The sequence below is a fragment of the Aythya ferina genome, assembly GCF_964211825.1.
Source record: "Aythya ferina genome assembly, chromosome: 5".
Taxonomy (NCBI): Eukaryota; Metazoa; Chordata; class Aves; order Anseriformes; family Anatidae; genus Aythya; species Aythya ferina.
The window spans coordinates 8,994,164-9,020,411 of NC_140301.1; the positions used below are offsets into that span (position 1 = coordinate 8,994,164).

The following is a 26,248-nucleotide window of genomic DNA, read 5'->3' on the forward strand; positions in this document are numbered from 1 at the left end:
TTTGAAGTGAAGAAGGGGAAAGATAACTCCATGAAAATTAGGATTATTGAGAAAGTGAATCCAGGTCAAGACAGGAGCTTTGCAAAGGCTTCTGTACCTGATACTCCATCTGGGACACAAAGAGTTTATTGACTGGTAATAGTTCGTAACAATGACAGAGTATGGATTGTGAGCCTATTCTGCAGCCTCTCTTAAATTATGCCTAGGATTTTACTGTGATGGAAATAGAGGATTTAACATCACTTCTCAATTACTGTGTTTCCCAAGCAGATGGGAGCAACCATGTTTCTATGGATACTATAGAGGGGGAAAAAAATTCTCCAGCCACTTGTGCAAGTATTCACTCACAGCATGAATGCTTGTATCGATGGTGAAAGTGTAGGGTAAGAACTCCGTAATTCTCTGCACCAAGAGTATTTTAGTCCTTAAAGAAATAAACAAACATACATGCAGTGAATTTTAACATGCGTGTGTTAGTGCAGATCTTTTATGCCAATACAATAGACACTTTGGGGCAAAACTGTTAGTTTCCTGAAACTACAGAGAAGAATGATTTATTTTTTTTGAATGCAAGCAATAAAATAACAGAATAAAACACCTGGTGTTATTCAGACATTTTATTATGACATAAATTGCTACTTCTGAAACACATTGGCAAGAAGTATATGGCAAGAATGTATCTTCAACTTGCTTTCTACTGGAGTCTGTGCTGTTTTATGGTATTTCATACTAAACGCTACATAACAATCTCAAAGTTTGCACATCTTGAGAACATATGCGTGTCAAGTGGTGCCTTCTTATGTAAGAATTCTTACAGTGTCATTTCTGAGGCATATGATATCTTTTTGGACTACTCTGGACTGTACTGTCAGTATTCAGGAGTAAAGCAAAAAAGTACCACTGCTGAAACTAACATTACAATATGGTAATGGTTCTAGGCTTTCTCCTTATGCTTGTTACTCTCACTTAAATTGAAATAAGAAGATCTAAAGATCTTAAAATAAATAAGAAATAAGATTTTGAGACCATTTAAACATCAGCCTTAAACATCAGTCTCTTTGGAATATCTAACTACCATCTATCACTTTTCCCGCTATTAGCCTAGTGAATGTTAAAATATGATGCATGTTCTGAATTTTGTTATCCTTTTGTGACTAAAATTGTACAGTGGAGCTCGAGGAAAAACTGAACAAACAAAGATCCTGTGTGTTGTGTTTTTTTTTTTGAGGGAGAGTAGGGTTTTGTTTTTTTTGTTTTTGTTTTTTTTTTGAAGGGGATCATAGGTGTCTATGGCAACAGTAGTCTAATAAATCACTACGCAAAGTAGAGAACGCAGCTTTTTTTGTATCTTTTGGAGGTAGAGCTAATACTTGTGTGAAGAGGTTGGAGAAGTCTTTGTTTTGAAGCTCAGTGTTGTCTTCATAAATAAAAGGTTTATTTTTAGTGACCCCCTTATACATGTCACAGGGTGTTTCTAGTTGGAGTATATGAAACATTTAGTGAAGCACAAACTCTTTAGTGGTATAACAAACTTTGATTTGTCTTTATTTTCTTTATTTTATTAGCTAGGACTTGCAACTCTACATCCAACGTAGAGGATGGTCTGCAAAAGAGTCTAAGCAGCTAATTGGATATTCTTCATTGTGATATTTTGCTTTTAACAGATACCAAGAAATACTTAAAAATGTGTTTGCAAACCGTGAAGAAATCAGAAAAGAACACCTAAAGCTGGAAATGCAACTGAAAGTAAACGCACTGAAAACACATTACGAGAAACAATATCATGAACAAATCCAACTAATGTGCTCTGAAGAAAGAGTTGAAAAGGTGAGTTGTTTGCATCTTTGGTTTTGCTATACTAATATATGGATTTTGCTGAAGTATTTATGTAACTTAGTGCTTCTCTATACTATTGAAATGGGGCACATGGGCAATCACTTGGAAAAGATTTTGAACATCAATACAGAAAGTATATTAGTATCACGTATACCTTTTTCCTTTCCATATCACACAAAAAATGTTGATGTGCTTTTCACTGTTAATTGTGAAAACTTTTTCAACTTAGCCTTATATAGATTTGTCATAGCTACTTAGTACCTGACTTGGGAGACTCATCATGCCTGTGTCCAAAACCAGTGTTCAAGTTAAGAAATAAGTTTTGTTGTGACTGATCCTTTCCATAAGGAAAAACAAAGCTCATGCTAAACGAGGCAGGTCCTTATTGTTAATGTTTTCAGTAGTCACCATGAAGACTTTTGGCTGTCTGCTTGAGGGCATGTGAATCAAAATCATGTTTCATTGCCTTGAAAAGAATTTGGAACTAAGTACTAACTATTGCTGTTATACATGAGCATTCAATGCTGTACTTCTCAAAGAGGAAGGTATATACAGTCCCTTATTTTTTCATGTAGAACGTATGTTTTATGTAGGTATGAATTTGAGGGTGGGGCTGATTTTGCTTAATCATAGTAACAGTCTGCATTTGGCTGAAAGTGATGGTTTGCCATATGACTATTTTTTTCCATGGTGATTCACATGAAATTTGGTCCTTAGATAAATGTCAAAGTGAAAATATGTCACATTTTTTGCTTGTCATTAATGAAGATATTTCAAGTGACTAATGTGTTCTAGAACTCTACTTCCAGAGTTTCTGTGGCATAAAATGTTTGGTCTGTGCTGCATTAAGTGCTGCTTACAGTGCAGCACAGTTACGTATTTGTTAGGAGGGTTATGCCTTCACATTTAAATACAAATATTTCTTATGAGCTGATAAAACTAGTGCTGAATGCTAGTGTGCTACACTCAAATGTTGTTGGTTTTTCCATCAGTTAGCTTATAGATGCAACGTACTAAGAGTCAAGTGTCACTGTACAGTACATGAATTATTAACAAGAGTAAGCTGCTGTAATGGTAAAACTTGATGTCCTTTTGAGACTACTTTTGTTGGAACAAATTGGATTTTAATTTGGAATCCAGTCATTTGATTATCGGAGTGACTGCTCATGTTTCCCTTGTGCCCTATAATGCTTCTGTTCTTCCATGCATTTTTACACATGTGCTGTTTTCCTAAATGCCCCTGGGCTCTCTTGCTAAAATACACTGAGGCTACAGGGGTATTTCTCAAATACTAATTTTTAAAGGACGGGTTTTACTTCTAAAGCGTTTTGAAGTTTACACTTAATGGTTTGTGCTCAGTAACTAGATATAATAATGATGATAGGCAAGTCAACACAAAGCAAACTTTCTTACACGTGAAACACATCAGTTGAATACTTTATCTTAAATGGTAATTTTAGAAGGGAAAAAACAACGTATGAGTTGCCTTCATCTCCTTTTTTCCAAATATTCTTTTGATACAAAAAGTTGGTTACAACTGCCTTGTAAAGTTCAGTTCTGCACCAATAATGGACGACCATTCTATTTCCCACATACATGCACCTAGTTTCAGCTTTTTTGGAACTTGGGCACTGAGTACTCAAAACACTGCTTACATACTGCTGCCTAATTCCTCTGTTGCCTCTTTCGATGTTTATGTTGTCTTTCTGTTCCCTGCTAGGTATATGGTAGTGTTGTCCAGAAAGCCTTTGTACCAGTAGCAGAATATGCAAACAATGTCTCTCAGCACGTAAACATATAAACTTGTGCCCCTGTGTTTTAACTATTTCACTGAGTTTAAGCAGGTCTTTGCTCAGTTTTGACCTAGTTTATCTTGATGCTTTCTGCATGGGTCTTGCAATCTGTTTTCTTTCTAGTCTTTCTTTATAAAGGCATGGCAAAAACTGCTACAGTGAGAGGCTTTAAAAAAAAAAAAAAAAGATTGCTTCTGACACTCTATTGTGATTTTAACTGTCATGAACAAGAGTATTCCTGGAAAGTAGTCAGTCTGTCCTGATTCCAATTTTTCTACTCGCTGCAGTTGTGCATGCTGAACCTAAAACTACTTGTTGAATATATCCCAGTTCTTCAGTCTGGAGAGAATTTTCTTCTCTCATGTGACTTAGGCAATTGTGAATCTGAGTAAGAGCCAAGTGTCTGGGCCAGGAGAATGTGTTTTAGAGGCTGTGCTCTGGCTCAGATACAGCTAATATGCTTAACCATTTTTTTCTCTTTCAGCACAGTAATATAATGTCCTTTATTGATGGGAACTTATTGGAAGGGTTTATCAAGTGGTGGGATATCATAAATACCACCTTATTCATAATACCTCTCCTGCACCATGTAAAAGCTGAAGACAAGTATGCAAAACAATGCATTTGGATTTTTCTTTCAGTCATCTTGAAAGCTTTCCGCTGGCCTTGCTGGACGGAGGGAACTGTCCAGTGGTCATTGGCAACTTTAGTCTGGCACTCTAATTCTTCTTCCGGGCAGCTTCACTAAAGGAGCTGACCCCTTACTAAGTGACTTCATCTTCTTTGGATCCTCCATCTTTTTTTTGTTTGTTTTTTAGACTGCTTATCTTCTAAATGAAATTCTGCCTGGAGTCTAGTCTTGATCTTGATGTTCACACATAGTTCAGGTATCTTTACCATGCTGGTTCTGTCTTCGGCACACCAGCTGTTGAAGTAAGCATTTCAAAAAAAAAAAAAAAAAAAATAGTTTAGGAAATGCATTCTGCATCTCCCCATATATTTTTGCTGTTTTCAACTGTATGTTCAGAAGGACATCAGAGCAACTGATGTTTTGTGCAACATGAGGAAGTTATGTTCATATTTTTTTTGACACCTACCATGGAACCAGTTTGACCTGCTATTGTAAAGAAGTAGAACTATTCTAGTCAATGAAGTTACCACTTACAGACTTAATTTTGGAACTATATGGTTGCAGATACATAGCTGGTATAGGTGTTTAAAAAAAAAACAATTGGCTTCTGTATATTCACTTTGATTTGGAGTAGCAAATATACTTTAAATGCATTTTTTTTTTTTTAACTGAAGTTTACTGAACTGCTTTTTTATAATTGAGGTTGAACTCTGAATGCTAGCTGAGGTGGTTATTCTCTACAACTACTTCAGGTAAAGTGACCTAATTTAGAAAGTATACCAGAAGTTAAAACTGCCCTCACAAATTGGAGTGATTCTCCTCTGTTGTATTTAGGATTTAATTCATATCCAGGCTGCTTTTGTTTCTGTACCTTTCTGTTGACAGGTTTCAGAGAAGCATCAGAATAATTCTGATGCTCAAAGATAAAGGGTTTTCCATTTGCCAAATATTTTATCTTTCAGTGGGCTTCTTTTAGATCATATTGCATTAGGAAAACAAAGCAGATAAAATTCCTTCATCATATTGATGCTTGAGTTACTAAAACTTATTTGGTTATCTTGTATCTAGAATTCTGTTTATGTGCATGTGCAGTTTTCCAGTCTCTCTGGTTTGAGATAAACATGGCCTAGAAAAGATAATGATTAAAAACTATGTATTACTCTTGAAAAGAATAATAAATGTACTCTCTATATTGTCAGGTTTTCAGGGAGAAGAAGTGTGGAAACCTTTAAACATAATTAAAGCCCATAAGGAGAATGTACTACTTAACTTGCATTAAGCAGGTCAAATATGTAACATGTTTATGTACCATGAAGTATGTATGTACATAATTGGTTTTATGTATAGAGAAGTTACACAGGATCATTTGAAAGGTGGTGCCATAAACACAGTTTTTATTTGTTTTTAGGCCACTTGTAAGCGGGATCATAGGCTTGCAAGACTTAAAACCTACTGTGCACACATGCAGAAGAAGAAAGAGGAGGAGATGGAACGCTTTGAGGAAAATTGCAATTGGCTGCATCGAGTTGAAAACGAAATGCGCCTCCTGGGTCAAGATGGGAGTATTCCGAAGGTAAAATGCCTTCATTTTAAGAGCAGATCTCATGTGTTGTAGTGAACGTGTGACTTGTGCTAAGAATTTTTTTGATCTTTTTCTTCTCTCTCAATCACATTTATGACTTTAGCTTTAATGTATTCTTATGTGGTGGTTTCAAGTTCTAGTGGTAACTGGTTTGGTTCTTCTGCACTAAAAGTACTTTGAACAAGGAATGTTTGTATGAACAAAGTGTACAAGTACCTACAAAAATGCATGTTAAAGGTAAACAGCCATGATATGGCTGAGTGTTTCAGACAGCTGCTACAAAGTTGATTCTGCTTCTGGCCCTGCAGTTCTATTCTAAGCTCCTGAGGCTGTCCAAGCATATGACAACCTAACTTTTAGCCTGGGTAAAAAGAGTTGGTTTTTGACTTTTTTTAGGGTGACAGACAGTAAGGGAGAGAGAAGTGAGAAGCTGTGTTAAGTTCTCTGCCAGGTTTTACTAAGTAGAGAGAGTCAGTTTGGTGCAGCCTCACAAGAGCACCAAAGCCGGTAGAAGTGAAGAGATAGAAGTATGTGGAAGAGAAAAGGTGAAGAAAGGCAGTGGGTTGTTCGTCCCTACATTTTGGTTTCAACTGTGAAGTACATTGGCTCAAATGGTGGTGTGCAATGAACACTTTGAGTCATATAATGGAGCATACATGTATAGACATACACATTAATGCCTGTAATTAACTTGGAAATGCTAAAATATGTTGGTACGTTAAAATAAGTGAACTTGTAAGGTATTTCAAACAAGATACTGGTGTCAGAAAGGTGACTGAATATAGTAAAGACTTGCCCCAGACAACATCACTGAAATATGGATATGCAGCAAGTACACAGGGAAAGAGGCAAGCCTGTCTTCGTTAATGCACACAATAAGAATCCAACAGGCATATATGGTTTTTTAAGGTAATTACAGTACACCCATTGATTTGTCAAAGGAAATCTTCAAAGCAATACTGATGTATGTAAATAAAAATCAAACAGTTTGTACTTAATACCATAAGAATAAATAATAATGCAGATCCATTCTATCTTTCCTTTTCAGTATAGGAACTTTAATATGATTATTTGAAGGTAAAATTTGAGTTTCTCACTTGAAAGACGATATCTAGTTGTTTATTGTTGGTTTCTTGCTATCTTCCTAAGGAACTATCTAAAGATCTTCAGTGTTGCCATTTAAACCTAGAAGCAAAGGACCTGAAAGCACAAATTGAGCATATGTTATCACTAGTGTCCCTTCAAGATCAGCATTATAAGCAGACAGAAAAGTAAGTACGGTTTCACAACAGGTCTGGTAAAACCTGCAGTTTGACATCTGTAACCTCTGAATGCACATCTCGAGAATTTAGTTTTAGTTAGAAGCAGAATTTTTCTGAAACTTTTTTCTTTCAGCTAGCATTGTAGTTTTTTTGTTTTTTTTTTTCTTGTATAGAAAGATACAGAAAACAATGACTTGAAAAATCTTGGGCTCAATCCACTCTAGTTTAACAGAAGCTACAACTATTCTCCTTCACTTAGTATTTCTATTTTGTTTCTTTCTCTGTGTAGTTTTTACAAATTGTTAATAGGCCAGGGTGTCTTATATTTTCCACTTCTGTGTTGAACAGTATTCATTTTTTATTCATTTTAATTTTCTGCATTATAGACATTAATTGCTTTTACTTATATTTAAATATTTACTATTAAACTGGTGCATAGGTAGTAAGACTGAAAAAAAAAACACCTGGCAAGTAAACATCAGCTCTGTTTCTACCAGTCTCTTCAGACTGTTTGAGCCTACCTTCCAGGGTGCAAGATACGGAAGGGGAAACAATCACATATGTTAAGTAAATATATGTATTAATGTTAAAACAATCATTACAAAATGAAACAACCATCTTTTAGTCATAGTTGGGACAAAAGGCTGTTGCCATAAACATTACAAAAACAAATACACAAACATGAAAAATTGAAAACAAAACTCTGAAAACCCCATGTTGTTTGTAGTTAAATTGTTTTGTTGTGTTTTTTTTTTTTTTTTTTTTACATAGACATCTCCTTGGCTATAGTATGAACCTATGGTTTAGTCTTGTAATGGAGTCTACTGATAAATTCCTGTGCATGGATTGGAATTCGTAAACTTTTTTTGCTGAGGAGAAAAATTGGTCTACCTAGTCAAGGCTATCTCCTCTTAGTATTACAGTATGCCCCAAATGTAAACTACACAGCAGAGCCTGAGGGCAGGGGAGCACAGTAAAAACATCTGTATTACTAATACTGGCAGCAGTACTCATAAAGATCAGATGAGTTGGATTTATTCATGTTTGTCTTGCCTCTTGTTGTTTTACAGAGTACTAAATAGTTTGCTTCCAGTTCTTCGCAAGCAATATCTGATTTTGAAAGAAGCTGGGTTGTCAAATGCTTTAATTGAGACAGAATATGGTGAGGTGGAGCAACTGATTCAAAGGCAAAAATCAGTAGTTTGGGCTGACCAGACTGGAGAAGAGGAACACAGTCAAAACCAGGAGCTAGAAGTGTCAACCATTTTTGCATTCCCACAACTTGTGAACAAACCAAACACCCCGTGCTGTAAGTATATAATTTGTTCTCTTCTGGAAATACTTTAAAGTATTCCTGAAAAAGCTGCATGCCATTCTTAGGTATGGTGGGTGCAAATTTTTGCAAATATTCAAGATAAATGTAAAATTGAAATTAAGGCACGCTTTATATAAAATACACCATTCTTCACTGGAAGTGGGGAACAAGTTCACTGTTTCAAAGTGTTTCAAAGGTATTTTTCAATACCTAGACTCTAACAGAAAACTTCTTTATTCTCTTGTTGTAACCTGCTGTGTACAACAATGTTCCCAGATCATGTAAGTGTTATTAATTGGTGAATCTTTCACGTGACCCAGATGGAAAAGCAGTCATGGTATCAATAGCATTATAATTCTGTCAAAGTGATTCAAAAAGTTGAGCACCTATCACAGTTTCTCAGTTTGAAGTAATAACTTTGAGGGGAGTGAGCTTTCCTCAAAAGTATGAGTTTACCTAGAATCAACTTAGTGCAGTATTTCTTAAATTAATTTTGTCTCATTGGCAGCTTAAGGTGCTGAGCTAACTTGAAATAAGTTTTAACAGATTTTAACTTCAGTGCTACTTATTAGTGTAAGACTTTCTGATCAGCAGGTATCCATTGTTCTACAAAAATATCTAGGCATAAGTAATAGTAAAGAATAAGACATATTGCAACTAAGTACTAGTTTATCAAGAATATGATATTTGAAGCTGATTTGGGATTGAATTGACAATTGACTTTGCATACTGGAAGAATTTCAAAAAATGAAGTTCTAAAAAGGATTAATTGGGCATTCAATTACTTAATTGCAAAGGTGATATAGCAGTTAAATAAAAACAGTAATAGCTCTGCTAGGAAAAAAAGAAACACTTAAACAATATTTTTACATCATCATTTTAACCTTGATGTGTTCTTTCCTACAATATTACTGATGTTGGCACAATAATTCCTACATGTTGGGAGGTGGGGGTGGATAAAAGTGATCCATTTACCTGTGGGAAAGAAAATGTGTTAAATTTTTTTCAGTAGAGCACAAAATATATGTAATGAAATAGCTCTTCAATTTTGTTTGAATTCCCTTTTAAAATATTTTAAACTCATAGTTGATATTCTATGCGATAGTATTTCTCTTGTGCAGAATGTAACAAAACTATTAGGGGGAAAAAAACACCATTAAGCAGAAAAAAATACAGTAGCATGGGGAAAATGTGAAGTAATAGAAGGGCAACATCCCAATCAGAAGTAGGAAGGATGTAGTAATTTCTTTTTTCCTTTAAAGATGAAATAAATTATTCAGGAATCCAATTCCTTCTCCCTAAAGTCATCTCAGAAGTATGCTTGGCAAATGTTAGCAAGAGCTGACCTAAGATCTTAGTGAACAAATAAAAAGGAAGATTTATACAGATCTCCTCACACCTTCAGCACATTGATATTTTATTATTTATAATTTGTTCAAGATGTTGGGAAGTAATATTTTGCACCAAGACCAAACAAAATAGTGCTACACAGTGGTAATTTGTACGTTATATAAAAACCTGTATTTTGCATGTAGTGATTGCGTTGGACTTAAGCTCGTCAGCAGGAAAGAGCAAAACTTTCCTGTTATTTCTTGTGATTTTATTCTTAATTCTCACTTAAGTTGAGAGCGGTGATTTTTTTTTTTTGTCTTCTGTTCTGTGTAATTGTGTTACCTTGTGACAAAAGTTTATTTTCCATATAATTTGGGGGAGAAGGGTGGAAAAGTTACTAGGTATCAATGAAATGACTCATTCTTATGAGTAGTGAGTCTAGAGAGTTTTAAGAGGAAGTGCAGTGTACTAGGTCAGCTGGTAACAGTGGTGAATTGCTCTTGAACTTATGTTAAGACATTGGCTATTTGCCAATATTGATTTTTTTTTTTTTTTTTTCTGTATGAATGAGATGCTACTCATGGAAATAAGTACATTCTGTAGAACAAGATGGGGACAATATCAATTCTTCAGTGTAAACTTTAAAGTCCATAATACAACTTTTGCTGAAGTATCTAAGGATGTATGTAGGATCCATTCAAATAGACTTGCAAAATACAAATATGCACAAACATCAGTGCTTGAAGGAAATTATTAAATGGTGCATGTCATGAAAAGTGAGGCACTAAAGGAGGAACTCCTGTTTCTAGTGATACAGTAACGTTTTGCTGGCAATTTTTAGATTATATCACAACATTGTTCAAATGCAACTTAATTGTTGTTGGGTGTTTTTACCTAAAAATCAGAACTCTTTAGGTCAAATAAAAAATTCTTCTGCTTATAGGCACTGTCTCCAGAAGTCCGAAGGAGTTGAATCATTTTGGTAGGTGAAGAAAAGCTATGAAAGCAGGGCCTTAACTTTTCATGTGTTACCTCATTAACTATGTTCTGTTACTTGATCCTGAAGAAGGAACTCAAGCAAGTGACTTAAAAAGACTCTAAAGAGAATAATGGGAGTAAAGGTCGCAGTAGGGATTTTTATTCCAGATCTTGTTGAAAATCTCACAGAAATGAGTCCTGAAAAATAAATTCAAAATTTGGTTACTTAAACATTAAAATTATCTAGTAACACTTCAAAGTGTTTTTGAGATTATCTTATAAGATCCTGTTATCTGTCAAGAGTTTGAAATTACTGTAGAATTTGAACTGAACTTGAGTGATGCATGAAATCTTTTTCTAAAAGATTTTCTTACATGGAAAAGCTCTCTGATGTATTAAATACTATAAAGTAGTAGTGGGAGAGAAAAAGATTGAGACTGTCTGACCATTCATTCAAAATATAAGAAACAACCTGAATTCTAAATATCTGATTCTTACCTGGTTGTGTTTTTCTTCTTCCGCCCTAGGATTTTAGGAAATAAAACGAGATGAAATACCTTCAAATTTGATCTCGTGGAACATTTGAATCATCTTAAATTTCAGATTGTTGAATTTAAAAAATTTAATACTGAAAAATATTTACCGCATTGAATTTACTTGTTATACATTGCTTTGTAATTATGCATCCTTGGTAGTAATTTTTCATAAGTTTAAAAAAAAAAAAAAAAAAAAACAAAACATTCTTACACCATGACTGGAAACTTGTCCATTTCAGAACCTCTACTCTTGCTTAGCTTAATTATGAAGCCTTAATGCAGAGTTCCAGTAAGACCTAAACAATACTTTGTACTCTAATAGTTATTTCTGAACAATTTTCCGAATGTATATTCCTACTGAAGTGTTTACCCATACTATCTTTATAACCTTAATTATGTGTTGGAAATGTTGTGCTGTGCACCTAAAAAGTGCAACCTCGTGAACAACTCAACCATCAAATGAAGCACAAGTTACGAAAACAACGAAAGTTAACTTAAAACCAGATTTAGGCCCGTTTTGGGGCTGTTCCTCAATGGAGAGCCATACAGGATTCAGAGAGCATGGACTGATGGGTGGAAAGCTATGACTGCTATTTGCGAGTATTTCTGTGAATGGGAGAGTTCTTGGCATTGTTTCAGGCATCCCATTTCCGGAAGCCTTACTGTGCATTAGCAATGAGAGAATGGAATTGATTTACAGGAAGAAAGCGGAGGGGGAGGGCATCCATTACTTTCTGTAGTGACAAATATCCGAAAGTAAAGTCAATTTATTTTGAATGGCAGGAAAAATTGGGGTGTAGTTCTATGTAGCAGATAACTTGATTAATAATAGGAAAAGTGTGCTGTTTGTATATAGGAAAGATTTGTCATATGCTGAGCTGCTTTTTCATACTGTGCTGTATGACTGAGTGTTTTTCTCATGCTGTATAAAATAATACTGACTACTGGGACCCGCTGGAATGCAGACTGGATTTTAGCGTTTCCAGTTGATAGTTTGCTTTTTGCAAAACTGTTGTTAACTCACCTTCGCAGGAGTGTGAAGGTTCACATTCACCTTCACAGTGAATATGAAATGAATGAAAAGGATTCACTAGACCTCATTTGTAATGTGGAATTCCATGAGTCAGATGTTAAAATAAAAATGTACGATTAGTAATGGGATCAGTCACTGGTCACCCAAAAAATGTTGATTGAAATGAGTATGGACCATTTAGTGCTGTTTCTAGAAATAATCCTCTTACACACATAGTAACATCAGTTCTAGAAGACAAGTCTTAGCCGTTACAAGTTGTCTTGTCACGAGCTCTTCTCTTCGTGGCTCGTGCAAATACTGCTTTTCATGGTAATTCTCATTGCTGTAAATACCTGATACTGCAGTTTCTCTCCTGATAAATCTGAGTACTCTTTTGGAACAGGTAATAAAACAAACCTCATGCTGCTTGGGTGGTTGTTGCTCAGTAGAGGATGACTTCAGTTCTTGAATTGAGTGGATCTGGGAAGAAAAAACGATAGCTAAGAAAATCACTGTCAATTATCTATTATCAGAATGATCCTGAAATTAAAGATCATTAAATGTACATGTATGTGATCTGTTCTCTACAATCTATTGGGAATTATCATTTTCTAAAGAGAAGTTTTAACAAAGTACTAGCTAAAGAAATGCTAAAATTCTTCTAAATTGATCTTTTACGCTAATTCATGAGGTTAACTGCAGATTTTTGTGCAACATACATAGTGATTTGCTTTTGGATAAGAAGTGATCTTAGTATCACTGAATCATGAGGTTCATCTGATGGAAAATATTGAACTGGCCATAAAATTTGAAGCAAATACAAACCATGAACATAATCACCCTTTTTATTATGAAGTAGGTTTGGAGATTTTCTTTGGAGGTCAAAAGTGTTTTAAGACAGGTTATTTTTGTTCATTTGCAGTACTACATTTTCTTTGAATGCAAGTTTTTATGTCTATAAATCCTAACATATGCCTTGGAATATCACTTTTTAATAATATTGAATGAACTTTGAAGGTATTATGAAGTAGAATCTCAAAAAAAAGCTGAAAGTGATGTTTTTTAAAGTTGAAATGTCTGTTGAAATGACTGCTTGAAGCAGTCTAAAATCTATAGGATTGTTGTGTTTGTAACATCTATTGTTGTCAGATGCCATTTTATTTTGATTTTCTTTATTAAGGCAGAAATTGAAACACTGCCATTTTCTTATTTTGTGGGTTTTAAAGTTGTTTGTCTTGCTGTATTCATATTTACTTCGGATCGCAATTGTTTGAATCTATGTGCTGTAAAACAGTGAGTTAGGGAAGGAGGAAGTGTTTTTTGTTTTTTGTTTTTTTTTTTGTTTTGTTTTGTTTTTTTAAACACTAATGACACACTTATGGGGTTAAGTGGAACTAAGTTAAATATGATGTTGCTGGTGATGTCTTCGTTTACTTGTTTACTGCGTTAGGAACAACTTAATGCTTTCACGGAAAGCTTTGAGAAGGGATGTTTCTTGAATATTTTATATGCTTTCCACTACTTAACTGGAAGGAAAAGCTAGCGGGGTGGTTTTTTTTGAACTTGTTCTTATGAGTTTTGTTCCAGAAATAAGATTTTTAAAATAGGTCTGGATTTTTACTAACAGCTGATGTTTGCCCTACATAGAACTGTTGCAAATGTCTTTTTATAAATGCTATGTGTATTACAGTATGAAATGCAGTTCATTATGATGAAATTCAACAAATTATTAATGTTGGCAATACTTTTATGTTCTTTACCTATCTCATTCATGGTTTAAATGCTTGCATTTACAGTTAATTTAAAAATGCTTCCAGTATTTGGTCCTGGAGAAGCTTCTAAAACTTGGCACTCTCACCAAAATGTTTCTCCATCAGACTTCCTTCTTAGTAACTTCAGGACATTAGCAAAACCTCAGTGTCTTACAGTAAGCAAACTTTCTGAAACTGGAAGCTCCCTGTCATAATGCAACAACAGACAAATAGAATTCTAACCGTTATTTTTCCCGAAACACACGCTTTCAAATGCATATAAGCAGAAGGAAAACGGAATAAATTAATATTTTAAAGTGTCTTAAAATGTTTAATGGATAGTTACTTCAATGACTAGATTGGAATCATTAGATAAAGGTTTTTCTTTTATTTAAGAATATAAAGTGTTATACAAGAAAGCTGTGGTCTCTATTGTTGCTTGTGATGACAACTTTTTTTTTTTTTTTTAAGAAATATGAGTTTGTCTTTTACATAGGAGAAGAATATTGCACACTCTCAGAAAACCAAAATTAAAGAGTGAACTAAGCTTCAATGCTAATGAAACTTAGCATTGTTGATAGTGTAACAAGAGTAGACATTGAAAATAGCTCATAAATGAGTTCCTTGCTTGTTTCCAACGAACCCTGCTGAGTTTTGGAGGGAAAACAGAGTTATCAGCGTAAGCTGATAGTATTTCTGGTGGTTGCTAGTTATTTAGGGAATGTGCAGGTTCTGTCCATGTAAGAACAACGTTCTGTGACTGGAATGAAAAGGGGAACTGTGATACTGTGACTATAGGCTGAAAGGAGGCCAGTCCATTGTAATGTTTAAGGATACTAGCCTCTTCTTATTCTCTTTGTTTGCAGAGCAAGTTGAATATAGAAGTACTTTGGATTTTGACAAACTTCAACCCTTGATTTGTTTGTGATAACTCCATCTCCCTCCGTCCCTTAATTTTTTGCCTTAAACTACTGGTGGTTGACTTAAGTCACCACTGGCCTAGACATTTGAACAGTGGTCTGTGATTTTAAGACTATTCTCTTGAAATCTGAAAGCCTGAAAGTAAAGGACCTTTTCTCTTTTACTTTAGAGATCATTTTTTATTGCCACCTACGTGAAAATAAAAATGACACATCAAGATAAAACATAAATCAGGATGAGTTTTGGCAATGGCCAATTGCTGCTGTATTGTATAGTTTATTTTTTAGAATGTTTCAGTTTTTTTAAGCGTATGGTTTTGTTTTCCATAGTTGATGTATCAAGATGAACATGATTGAGGCAGCCGCTGCCTTCCCATTTTGTAAGACACTGTCTCATTTACAATGTCAAAAGATTTATTTTTGTTGTCTGTAACAGTCTCTATCCTTCTCCTGTGTGGTACTTGCTAGGGAAAAAAGGACATGATGACGAGACAGCTGTAGATTACTGTGATGGTACCATCTTAATTTAAGAGTTGTCATGATAATGTGATCATTTTCAATACTCTTACTCTTCCATTCCCTGTTGTAATATCTCATATCTTAGTTGTGATGACTTGTAATATCTCTGGGATTAACTATATCAGTCTATGCATATTTATAATATTCTGAATGCCACAGAACAAATGGTGCCATCTGGACAATGCTGCAAAAGAAATAATATAAGTTATATGATGAAATTAATGTGTAAATGAATAGAATCACGGAATCATTCTGGTTGGAAAAGACCTGTAAGATCCAACCTTTAATAAACAGCATTTTCAATATCATATCTAATAAATGTATTTCAGAAGCGAACAGGAGGGAAAAAGCAGTGTTGAGGTAGTAAATGTAAGTAAATGTGCTAACAACTGTTGACTGTTGCACAGGTACAACTTCTGGTACACCATCACAAGAAATGAAGAAAAATACACAACTGGTGGAACTTGAGGTACCACAACAGAAGAGAACCAGGCGGAAGCTAATGGACTCTCCAGTTACAACTCCAAGTCCTGCTGCATCCAAGCGCTACAGCCTCCTTCATCTGGAGGATTCTCTAAGCAAGGAGGTTCGCCCCATCATCTATACACCAGAATCTTGCAGAAAACCAGTACAAAGCTGCAGCATGCAGACTGTGGTAAAGCAAGACTTACACCTTTCAGGCCCTCCGGCAGCAAATGAATGCAATGCAAATATGCAGCTGAAAAAGGCCAGTGTTATGGACCTGACATGTGATGTTATCCCAGAGTGTGATGAAGGTGACATGGACTCAACAGTAATTCTATATGAAAGGACAGGTGAAACAAATGAAGCTTCTGTTGACTCATCTGTAGAACAGTCACAGCCATGCAGCAGTAGCATTCTGCAAAGGTATTTTCCATCGATGTACAAAAGGACTGTTACCCAGTCTTGTCCCATTTCTATTTTCCAAACACTTTAATTCCATTTATTCTCAAAGAGGTGGTTTTTGTCATTGATGTTAATTGAACTTTTAACACCTACTAATATTTTCAAAATCAAACCTTGAATTATAACAGGTATCAGGTTCAATTCTGCCATTATTTGAAATCAGTGTTACTGGTGACAGGCAAAGGTTTGTTTTTTCTTTTTTTTTTTTAAAAAAAAAAAAAAAAAAAAGAAAGAAAAGCTATTTTATGACTTCAGTCCATAACAGATTTTACTAAATATATTTGTTTGATTTCAGACTTGGTCTCCCTTCATTGAAAAGCAAAAATACTACTACCTCAGTACTTGAGAAGCCCTCATATATGGCAATGACTTCTGCTGCTGAGAGAAAACGAAAGGTATTAAGGTAAGGTTAAATTAACTGTGCTAATTCTATGTAAATCGGTTTGTATTCATTTCTCACATTCTTACTTCAGTTTTGTTTCAAATCTGAAAACTTGTTACACAAGTCATCTGAAACAACATACGAGATGTTTTGATTCATATGTTCAACAATTCACATGCTTCTTTTCTTCTTGGTAGAATGTCGTAAGCTTTATTTTGGTTTAGGGGCTCTGTTATTGAACAAGTACAAACGAACATTGTCTTCCATATTTACTGTCTATTCAGAATGGGAAGATGTCATACAATTATGAAAAAAGTTTCATTATCAACTGAAGATAAAACTTGAAAATGTTAGGCTTTTGATGGAAGGCATTAGACTACTGAAACAGAATGTACAGAAAACGTTTGACAACATTTTTGTAGCTGGTGCCTTTATTTTTCTGATAACTCATTTGCAGTCCCAGTTATTATGACTTCTCTTTTGTGATGTGCTCTTGGAAAAACTCCCATTTTGTCATATCTCTATTTAGATCCTGAAGACCTGAAAGGCATTTGTAAGGAGCAGCAGAAAAGCTAGAACTGAATAGACATTAAATGGAGTTGTACTACTTTTTGGTTGTTCACTGTTGTGGTGTTTTTCATTAGTTTGGACTTTTAGTGTATTCGAGGATGAGCTATCAGGTCAGTACTGATGAAAGAGGTCCTTTTGGTTTCAAAATCAAAAATACATACAACATTTTTTTTTTTTAATAAATGAATCATAGTACAACTCACATGTTGCTGCTTAGTGAGTGGAGCTGCCCCTTAATAGGTCTTGTTTCAAGAATGTTTCAAAACTATTAGAATCAATTTGCGTAGGTACGTGTATGTCACGGGCCATGGAAGAAACTTCAATTCTTGGTGACTTTGTATTGCTGTTTATGAGGAAGTAAGAGGGAATGAAAGTTCAGTACTTGGGAAGGAAAAAAAGATGCTTGTACCTTTTTACAGAGGATGCCTTCTTTCACTTCCTATTCTTTCCTTTTCTTACTCTTTGGGTCTTTGGTGCTTTCCTTGTTTTAAAGTAGTTCACTCCAGGCATTCGTCTCCTACTAATGTTAGAATAAAAATAGAAATATCAGACACTTTGTATGCAGTTAATATGATTGGATATGGTCCTACTGTTAGAGAGGAGACAGTCTGTCGTCATACAGAGTCTGCTTTTACCAATTAGCATTATATTCTTATAAGTGTATGTTCTCCAAAAAAAGCATCGAAGACAGTATTTTAGGACTTGTACAAGACAGGCATGTCTTTGCTTGCTATCTATTTCTGGTTAGACAGAAAGCTATTCGGAAAAGTAGAAAAACTAGAAGTTAGAGGACTGAAAAGTGAGATAATACAATATATTAGGGGAATGGGAAAAGCATAGTTACTTGGATGTAAATAGAATTAGCTTGTTTATGAGGCTGTCTTACAAAGCGACACCAGGGAAGTAAGCAAGAGAGGTGTGTAAGGCTGAGATGACTGACGGGTTCATATTTTTCAGTGCAGATCATCAGTGCATCACGTGAAAGGGTATAAAATACAAAGATGTTTTTCTCAGTGACTTTGAAGCTATAACAACTTATTGCAGCTTAGCTGAAAAGCATCGTCCACTATGAAGCAACCCAGTCCAACTCTGTTGGAGCCTATAGAAAAATACTACAGTGATTTAAAAAAAAAAAAAAATATATATATATATATATATACATATATATATATATATATATACATATATATATATATATATATATATATACATATATATATATATATATGTATATATATACATATATACACTTCTTTCAATGAACCCAACTTGGTCGTTTCAAGGATTTCATACCTACATAAGTTAGTGTGCAATGACCATCAAACTGCTTTCTGTAGTCCCCCAAAAAGGAAGGGGTGGGATGGAGAATAGTATCTAGATACTATATACATATACACACACATACATCATAGAGAAACGAGTTTGTTTATTTCTTTCTGTTGTGAATAACTAATACCAGCTAATATAATTAGATGTATTTTGCATATTGCAACGTATACATTTGTGGTATTGCTGATCACTTGACTGATGTCAAACTTTTTCTGGCTATTTTTCCAGTTCTGTGTCAAACACTGACTTAGGTAGCCTGAAAGAAGAAGTTTCTGCAAAACGTGTTCGACAGGAGATCGTGTTAAGCAATCGAGTTTTGAGAGTACCCAAAATAGCAGGTAAATGTCAAAATTTGAATATGTAACCCTGTGTTGGCAATTATGTTTGTACAGGAGGTCCAAAATTGGAGTTAATGCTTATGGTTTGTGCAATTTAACAGCATTTTTGCTCTGATTAGGATCAGCACGCTAAGCCATTGGTTTCAATAGTATATCCGTTCACTTAAAATAAAATTCTGAATACTGTCTAATCAATTATCTGGATAGCACCTAATCAAAACTCAATATTATTACAAGCTTGGTGAGGAACACCTTGTTCCAGGAATTGAGGACTTGGAGCAAAAATGTTTGCCTGTTGAGATATTTATCGGGTACCAATTTTATTTGCCACTTTTGTTTGTTTGTTTTTTTTTCTCAGAGATTTACTCAGTATACTTTAACACTACTTTGGGTCAACACAGAATTTGAAGAAAAAAATAAAGCAATATTTCAGAATTACTTCTGAACTTGTTTGGCACTATCAGATGGTATTCTGTGGAAATTTATAACAATTGTGTGACTATAAATACATGATTTGTGCTTGAGGTATAGAAATGTACTATAACAAGATAATTTTTTTTAAAAAGACCAACTTTTCAGCTAAGGGGCACAAAGCTCTTCAAAACTTGAAAAAGTTTGCGCCTTCAGAGTTCTTGATGCTTTCTTGATGCTAAGTTGCTTGGCACCTGCAGTAGACCAATCATGTGAGAGGAAAAAGTATAGATGAATACATACTACTGTTGATTAATGGAAAAATTATGTGGACGTATTAATGTCTATAAAAAGTGTAAATCTGATGCGAAGCTTTGCCTAACTAATAGTTACTTATTTGGCAAAGTGCATTCACAGTTACATCAGTATCAATTTCTTCTGCTAAAGATTGGGTTATAAGCCTAGCAAAATCACTCTCTACACTGGTACTATTAAAAAAAATATATAGTGACATACCAAATTCTGAAATAGGGAAGAGATCTTTAATTTTTGAAGTTTAACTGATCATAAAATAGATCTTATTTTCAAAAGTATACATTATAGGAGAAGAGTGAAACATCAAATCCCTAACAGGAAGAGTGACGTTCAAATTGAATTTAAAAAAAAAAAAGTTTCTTCAATGATGTAATGTTCATTTTTTGGTACAGCTCTGTACGTAATCAGGATTAATAAAACTTTAATATCTCTGCATTTTTAGATAGACTGTGCCATTTTTATAACATCTCATGTGTCAGCTGAGAGTCCTATTGTTGGACTTCATAGGTAATTAGCACACTGCATTACTGAGCTGAGAGTGATTACACTTGTATCAAAAATAGGCTTTCAATAAGGGAAAGAAGCGTGTGCAAAAGTTCTTAGGCATGCTCTGAAAAAGAGATCGAGGTATGAGATATTCGTCCAATGAACATAAGCACAATTTGACCTATTTGTAATAACACTTTCTTCACTAGGAATTGGAAGGAGGAGTTGGAAGGAAGAACGGGATGTGTCAAGAAACCTTGCTAGAAGCCTTTCTGAAGGAAATGTAGCACTTGGTGCTAAATCAAGGACATCAAAAAATCTTCTACTTCATGTTTGCAAGAAAAAAAATAGGATTTAGGTTCATCGGTAATTCAAGCAGGATTAATGTAAAGCAAGTGAGAACAGAGTGACTTTGTTTTCCCTCTTGTGAATTACTTTGTGTTAAAGATGTCTCAGTAATACAGAACTTTAAAAAAAAAAAAAAATCCAGTTACCGGAAATAAGAAGATTTTCATCAATTCTAAAACAGAATAAACTCATTTGTCTCCTGTTTGAAAATTTACAAGTATTCTCAGTATATTAACAAATAAATATGAAATTTTATTTCAAGTTGTGAATGGAGAAGTGTCTGGGATATCTTCTACCACAGTTTTAGAGTTTTTCCCTGTGTGTATGACTAATAATAATACTTCATACAGTGCAAGTCTTAAAGGCAATCAGAGGTACTGTAACTTTTTGAAATGACTCTACATTGCTCACCTATACTCAGTCTTAATTTTGTAATAATTGTGTCATACAAAAGTAGAAACATTCTTTGGACCTGCTAAATTTTTATTGTGATTTCATAATGTTACCATGGGTTTTCATTTGGAAGCATGTGAAAGACATTAATATTGAAGTGTATTCATGCTGAGCATTAGAATGCTATTTTAATATTAGATAACATTTTTGTTGTGGATAGGTAATACCAGTGTAGTGCCAGGAGACAGAAAAATCTTTACAAAAAGGGTTTTAATGATGTATGATGTCTTAAAGTTTAGCCTGCGTTTCTAACCTTTTACTTGGTTGTAAATGTTCCTGTTTTGTATTTCAGTTTTGAGTTCATTTGTAAATAGGATAATTATGTTAATAACTCTGAATAAATTTTGAGATATAACTAAAAGCGTTACATGAATTGAAAAATGTACTACTTTATGAGTCAGAATTAATTTTGACAAATATTGCATTAGTGCATACTGTATGTCTTGATAAATGATGGCTATTCACAGACAAGTAGGTTTATAGTTACGTTGTAACCCTGACAGCCTGCCCACCCTTAACAGTATATTTCTTGTCTATTTGGTCTATATAAGTGTAGGTGTATACATAAACTTCCCCAAGCTGATTGGAACTAGAGGAAGAAGTCCAGTAACCAGTTACAGTGGAGTTAAACATCTGTCTGAATTCAGCAAGCATCTTGCAATCCAATACGTTAAGCAGCATGAAGTATGCTGTGGAAGAAGGTTCTGGCTTTCAGCAATAGTAATGGACCTAAAAGAGCTTTGCAGGTGGTAGTTGTTGCTGTTGTTTAATCACAAGTTTTCCTTTGATAGCAGAGAACTGGGTTATGTGATGTAATAGCTTTTATCAAATTCGTTCCTAAAAATATTTCAGTATTACCACAAGTTTATGGTTTTATACACGTATTTTTGCTCTCTGTGGTCTTTTGATATTTAGGCAAACTAATACAACCTTCTCAGTTAGATCTCTTCCTAGCTTTTATGTGTTGACATGGTTATTGTTGGAGCATTTTCAGAAGACTTAAGAAGAAGGAAACGGTAACTGCATGTATAAGCGTTCAGGACCACTTGTGGGAGGAACAGACAACATTGCAGAGGCTTTCTTCATCAGGGAAGTTCAAAGAAAGAATAATTGCTTGAAACAGCATTGCTAGTTAAAAATTGAGGTGAGAAATTAAATCCTCTTATACATCCCTTTAGAATGCAAATATAGGTACGATAAAGTCATTGTGGTGAGCACAGATCTAGTCATTGTGGTAAGCACAGGTTCATACTGATTGCATAATGAGAACTGAGGAAATGCTGGCTGTTTAAAAGGCTGTTATGAACAGTATCCTAAACATAAGATAAGCAGTAAAAGAGTTTAGGACTTGACCACATCCCAGCCAGATGATGTAATAAATTTCAGTAGAATGAAGGGGGTGGTGAGGAAGTCCATTTTAATACTTCTATACCATGATGAACAACAAGATTTCGGGATTAATTTTAACTTATGGTTCTGGCACCAGGTACAGCTGGAATTGTGGAGACCAATATGTTTTTGATTTGAGTTTTTTTCCCAAGTGGTACCTAATACAAAATGTGCATGGGGGGCTCTTATTCACACTGCTTCACATCTGCAAGAGGCATGTTGGGCTTTGCTTATAAATATAGTTGTAATGCACTTTGCTTTTATGATATGTAAGGCTCAAAATAGGCACTTTGAAAGGTTTTTAGACAAGCTTGTGCATGCAACATCTTGATGCTCACTCAGAACATAACTGATGAGATCTTCCTTGTTGGTTGTGTTTTGTGTGTGTTTTTTTTTTTTTTTTGCATACCCCTGAGTGGAATTGATTTGATCAGCTTGCAATGCTTCCAGGGACTTTAAAAAGAAAAAATAATAATAAATATATAAGGTGTTGAGAAAATTAGCACACAGACGTGAGTTGACTCCCATTCCTGATCAGGAGTATGTAGTCAACACATCAAATAGATATGTTGACTAAAATAGCTGGGTATGAATTTATATTTTATAACTAACAAAATGGTTTCCAGCAATTAGAAGACTGAAGCAGGTTTTTTATTATTCAGATGGCTGTTGATTACACTTCTCCATTATTAGTCATACAATTATGTTGTTACATACTATGAACACATCTAGACTTCATGAGCAGAAGGTGCCTAAGAGTACATTCCACATAAATCGCTGGTTCAGGACTTCTGTGTGCTTAATAAGTTTTCTGTAAGACTGCCAATCTTTTCTTAAGTAGGAAGCGAAGAGTATTTGGGGAGCAGAGAAGCTAGCACATAATTCACTTTATTTCCTTGCCTATCTGCATCGCTTGTTACCTGTTAGCTTGCCTTTACAAACTAAATAGAGTAATAGTTCTTCAGGTGACATTTATCTGAAGCATACATTTAATTTCATTTTGTAGCATCCATTGTTAAATCATGCCAAATGGAAGGTAAAGGAATATTATGCAACATACATGTAGCATGACCCAGGCTGAACCAAAATTCGAATTATGTAAGTAAATTTAATCTTGTTTAGTGGTCAAAAAAATAAACGACAGTAGCTTAACATAAATTCACTGGAAAATGTGCTCCTGACATCTTAGATACCTAATACACCACAGGTAACGAGTGAATCACCTTACTTGCTGTGAGATAAATGACAACTTCAGTATATTTGGACATATATACTCAGCAATACTACCTCTGATCTTGGATGATCTTGTTTTTCTTATTTAATACCAATACTTAGACTGAGTAAAAATATCTTGAAACATAATAATGTAAAATCAAAAATTCATGGTTCTGTCTTAATGGATCCTTCATGAGTTCAGTGTAGGAAATCGTTGTAAACCACTGTGTATAAAGGACCACTTTCTACAAATGCCTTGTTCTAGCATTTCTAAAAGTTCATGTGATGAATGAATGAAAGATAAAACTTAGAAAATCTGTAGATATACTATATTCCACATCATTGCCATTTATTTGGAGGAAGGGCAAGAACAAAAATGTTACACCACTAGTTACTTGTAGAAGGTTTTCTCTTAAATATTTGAGGTTACAAGCCACACCTCAAGTGTACTTTGAAAAGATACGTCATTACCGTCCCATCCTCTGTACATGTATGTGTAATTGGTGGTGAATAGTATTGACTCTAATATGGTAGCCTTCATGTTGGTTTCATAAATACTTTTGCATAACTCCAAAATGAGTACCAAAATTGTGTGCTTGTAAAATATTCAGTATTAAAATAGTCATTGGTCTTTCCATCAAACTAAAGCAGTCATGAAACACTCAAAATTCCTGAGAAGATTATTGTGCACCCAGAAGTATATTGCTGAGGCTTTCTTAACAGAAAAAGTTTCCTTCTGTGGTCTACACTGGGAATATGTGATTCTACAGTTTTGTGTTCGTTTTTTTTTCTGTCCTGAATATGATTGCAATCAACAGGAAGCACAATGTTTTACATCTTGCCACTGCTTGTTAGTTTTAGTCTCTGCTAGTACAAGCTGGGAGCCCTAGTAACTCATTTTGCGGGCACTGTCCAGGATTTTAGGACATCTTGCTATTGCTGGCTTTGCAATGAGGTTATTTTGGAAAACTTTTCCCAAGAGGTGAAGACTTCGCATGGCCACAGGGCTGAGATGTTTATGGAAATCAATTGGTTGCAAATGTGAAAAGGAAGTCTAAGATCTAGTCCCATCACAGAATTCTTAGGAAAAAATACAAAGGCTGTAGTGTGAAGTTTGTATTGTGGCTCAGTTATTTGTTGTTGTTTCAGGAAAGTGAATTTAGAGGAGGTATCTGAAGCATAGCAAGATGCTTGCTAAACAAGCTTGGGAAGCTATGAATACTTGTTACTGGATGGAGTTGGTTACAGGTGAAAGAAATGCACAGAAGAATGAGAACAATGTGGTTAGTGGGGCTATAGACTGCTGAGCCATTTATAATGGACTCATTACATCTTCATACACATTTTGCAAAACAGTTTCTACACAGGTAGTAAACTTAGTGTGAATTCAGTCTTTTTTTTCTAGTAATTACCTCTAATCTTCACAATGCTTCAGTGTATTTGTGCCAAGTGCCCAGGCATTTTGAAAGGTAATCATGTCCATTGATTTTGCAGAAATTTACAAGGTTTGTTACCCTTTATAGTAAACCAAGAGTTAGATAAACTTATATCCAGACACCTATAGATTTTTAAAGATTATTTGAAGAAGGCTATTTCCTTTTTACTTACACCAAAACAAAATCTGCTGTCCTGTCAATTTGGCTAAGCACAAAAACATGCTTGGGTTATTAGGAAAAGTCACTTTTGCAGTAGTGGTGGAAGTCTCTGAGCCTGAAGCTGGGTGAAGAGATGTACTCACTGGGACAAATATTTAGTGAGTTAGTCCTACATTTAAAGACTTAAAGATTATCTGCTGCTGAAGGAAGTCTCTTGCACCTGCAAGTTTCAGTACTCTGACTGCAGAAGATAATAGGTAGAACAGGTACTGGGAAGTCTGACAGCATAATATAAAAATCAAGATTTAAGTTAGCGGAGTGGTCCATCTTGAAAATCATTTGGACTTGAAGGTAGCTATATTTCACTCGGATTAGCTTTTTTAAAATGTTTGTAAATAGGCATGAGAGATAATTTTAACAACTTAAAGTAAATGTTCCTAGAAAATTTATCTGCTGGAACTGTAAAATGTGTTCTTCTCTGCAGGAATTTGTAAGAGCCTTCTTAATAGAGAGAGGATGTGTAATGGTAAATGGCCCATTTTATTTCTCTGCTGTGTAGTGCTCTTGGGAAAATTATTCCTGATTTCCCCATTGCATTAAGTTTAATTGTGCCATATGTATTAGGTATTAAGGTTTTATGTAGCATGACTATAGTACATTGAAGTACTACAAGGGAGTGAATTAAATATACATATAATTCAGTATTAGAAGCTACAGTAGGGCAAATCAAGTTTTAAAACCACAGACAATAGAATGGTTTGGGTTGGAAGGGACTGTAAAGATAATGTAACTCCAACCCCCCTGCCCTGGGCAAGGACACCTCCTGCTACATGTGCAAGCCCCTATCAAGCCTGGTCTTAAATCTCTCCAGGGGCAGGGCCTCCACAGCTTCCCAGAAGTGAAGAATTTTTACTTAATACCTAAACTAAATCAACCCTCTTGTTTAAGCAATTTCTCCTTGTTTTATCACCTTCACAAAGAGTCCCTTCCCAGCTTTTCTGTAGGCCCCATTTAGGTACTGAA

General features: G+C 34.8%; 1 protein-coding gene across 1 annotated transcript in view; it reads left to right on the forward strand.

Moving 5' to 3' along the window:
* KIF18A (kinesin family member 18A) overlaps nucleotides 1–21,387 on the forward strand; it is a 35,521-nt gene extending 14,134 nt beyond the window's left edge. The window contains exons 10-17 of the mRNA XM_084520751.1: nucleotides 1,665–1,827; nucleotides 5,669–5,833; nucleotides 6,992–7,113; nucleotides 8,175–8,413; nucleotides 15,875–16,355; nucleotides 16,690–16,797; nucleotides 18,904–19,013; nucleotides 20,435–21,387. Coding sequence (XP_084376877.1) covers nucleotides 1,665–1,827; nucleotides 5,669–5,833; nucleotides 6,992–7,113; nucleotides 8,175–8,413; nucleotides 15,875–16,355; nucleotides 16,690–16,797; nucleotides 18,904–19,013; nucleotides 20,435–20,583 — 1,537 coding nt within the window. The 3' untranslated portion in view covers nucleotides 20,584–21,387. The remainder of the gene's footprint in view (nucleotides 1–1,664; nucleotides 1,828–5,668; nucleotides 5,834–6,991; nucleotides 7,114–8,174; nucleotides 8,414–15,874; nucleotides 16,356–16,689; nucleotides 16,798–18,903; nucleotides 19,014–20,434) is intronic.
* The last annotated feature ends 4,861 nt before the right edge of the window (nucleotides 21,388–26,248 follow it).